Source organism: Aplysia californica, unplaced genomic scaffold (genome assembly GCF_000002075.1).
Source record: "Aplysia californica isolate F4 #8 unplaced genomic scaffold, AplCal3.0 scaffold00653, whole genome shotgun sequence".
NCBI classification, from domain to species: domain Eukaryota; kingdom Metazoa; phylum Mollusca; class Gastropoda; order Aplysiida; family Aplysiidae; genus Aplysia; species Aplysia californica.
In genome coordinates, this window is record NW_004797923.1 from 44,749 (window position 1) to 46,449 (window position 1,701).

Genomic DNA, 1,701 nt, shown 5'->3' on the forward strand with positions numbered 1-1,701 from the left:
GTGGAAAGAGAAAGAGATTGAGAGAGGTTGAAAGAGAGATGAAGAGACAGAAAACGTTAGGGGAGGAGGGGAGGGGAGGGGTTAATGGAAGATCAGAGCAGCCCACTTACCATACACTGAAAAATTAATCCCAAAAACCCCCCCCCAAAAACCCCAACCTCATATCACATCATATCTGATCATGTCTAACCATACTAACTCTATAATCTAACAAGGCAGAAAATTGAAAGCCATCGTCTAGTCCATACCCTTCCATAACATTATGTATTTTGTGGTTAGCTGGTTCTCTTGTGTGGTTTACTCCTTTCCTGTCGAACAATGTCTTTTCTTTGTTTGCTACTCTCCAGTAACACATGTAAACTTCGGCACTTACAATATGACCTATTTGTGATGCCAGTTCGGTAAACTGTTATCAAAATTAAAGCTAAAATGTATTTACCAGTATGTGCTACACATTATTTACACAATATTTACCACTTTGATGCATGTACCAGTGTGAGTGTTAAATAGTATTTACACAGTATTTACTATTGTGTTGCTACACCTTACTCAAAACGTACTGCCTATCAGGGTTCCAGTAAAAGGCTGGCACAGATCTCCCAAAGTCTTCGGACAGAAAGGACAAATCTCTTAAGTCAGTAGGCTAGCTTAGCTCTACATGAACACGTCGGAGTTGGGGCTAATCTGACCCTATCGCGGAAGCCCCAAAATTGGATGGCGGGAAAGTCCTGCCTATACCAGGTCATGCAATGTCAGCTGTCTGGATGGTGGTTAAGTCCGTGACAAATAATTATTCTGCTAAAGCGAGCTGGCCCTAATGGGCACTGGAATAGGGGTCATTCCTGTCCCTGGCAATGAGAGATAGAGAGAGAGAGAGGGGGGGGGAGAAATATGTGAAGAGGGTGGGTGAGAGAAAGAGGAAGAGAGCGAGACGGAGAGATACAGGTAAAAGAGAGAAGGAAAGAGAGAGAGTGTGTGTGCGTGTGCGTGTGCGTGTGCGTGTGTGTGTGTGTGTGTGTGTGTGTGTGTGTGTGTTTTTGAGTGTCTTTGCTAGTGCGCGAGAGTGAGAGAGAGAGAGAGAGAGAGAGAGAGAGGGGAATTGGGGGTCAAATTATGGGCTCTCTGAGCGTTTGTCCGAGAAAGAAAGAGAAAAATAGAGGGAAAGCGAGAGAGAGAGAGAGAGAGAGAGAGAGAGAGAGAGAGAGTGGGTGAATACGTATCTGTGTGCATACAACCCCCCCCCCCCCCCCACACACACTCACATTCACACACATATGCCATTGACATATGCCATAGACATGCGCATCTAAAATAGGCAGAGAGGATAACATGTAGGAGAAAACAGAAAGCTCAGACAGAGAGAGAAATTATCAGAGATTTAAAGAAAAGTGATACAATTTAGACGTCAACATAGCCTCATTATTTATCTAGTAAATCTGACATTTCAACTACTGAAATCGATACACTATGTCTACATCCTCACGGATTACGGATTTAACACGACCAATCATTGTTTTGTATTGTTCTCTCTTTCTTTCCAGGTCATGCCTGTTTGCCACAGTATCAACTAGATTATTGTCTACCTTTGATGACTTCAACTGTCTGAGAGCCTTTAGTTGTCTGACTTCAGGGATTCGCAAGGATAAGAATAATACCAAACGTACATTGAGCACAGAGACGAACGCGTGAAAAGGCGCAATG

The 1,701-nt window shown here is 43.4% G+C and overlaps 1 protein-coding gene across 1 annotated transcript in view; it reads left to right on the plus strand.

Moving 5' to 3' along the window:
* Positions 1-1,517: 1,517 nt before the first annotated feature.
* LOC106013096 overlaps positions 1,518-1,701 on the plus strand; it is a 2,033-nt gene continuing 1,849 nt past the window's right edge. The window contains exon 1 of the mRNA XM_013087886.2: positions 1,518-1,701. This exon is cut by the window's right edge and continues 1,849 nt beyond it. Within this exon, the coding sequence (XP_012943340.2) occupies positions 1,699-1,701 (3 nt within the window). The 5' untranslated portion in view covers positions 1,518-1,698.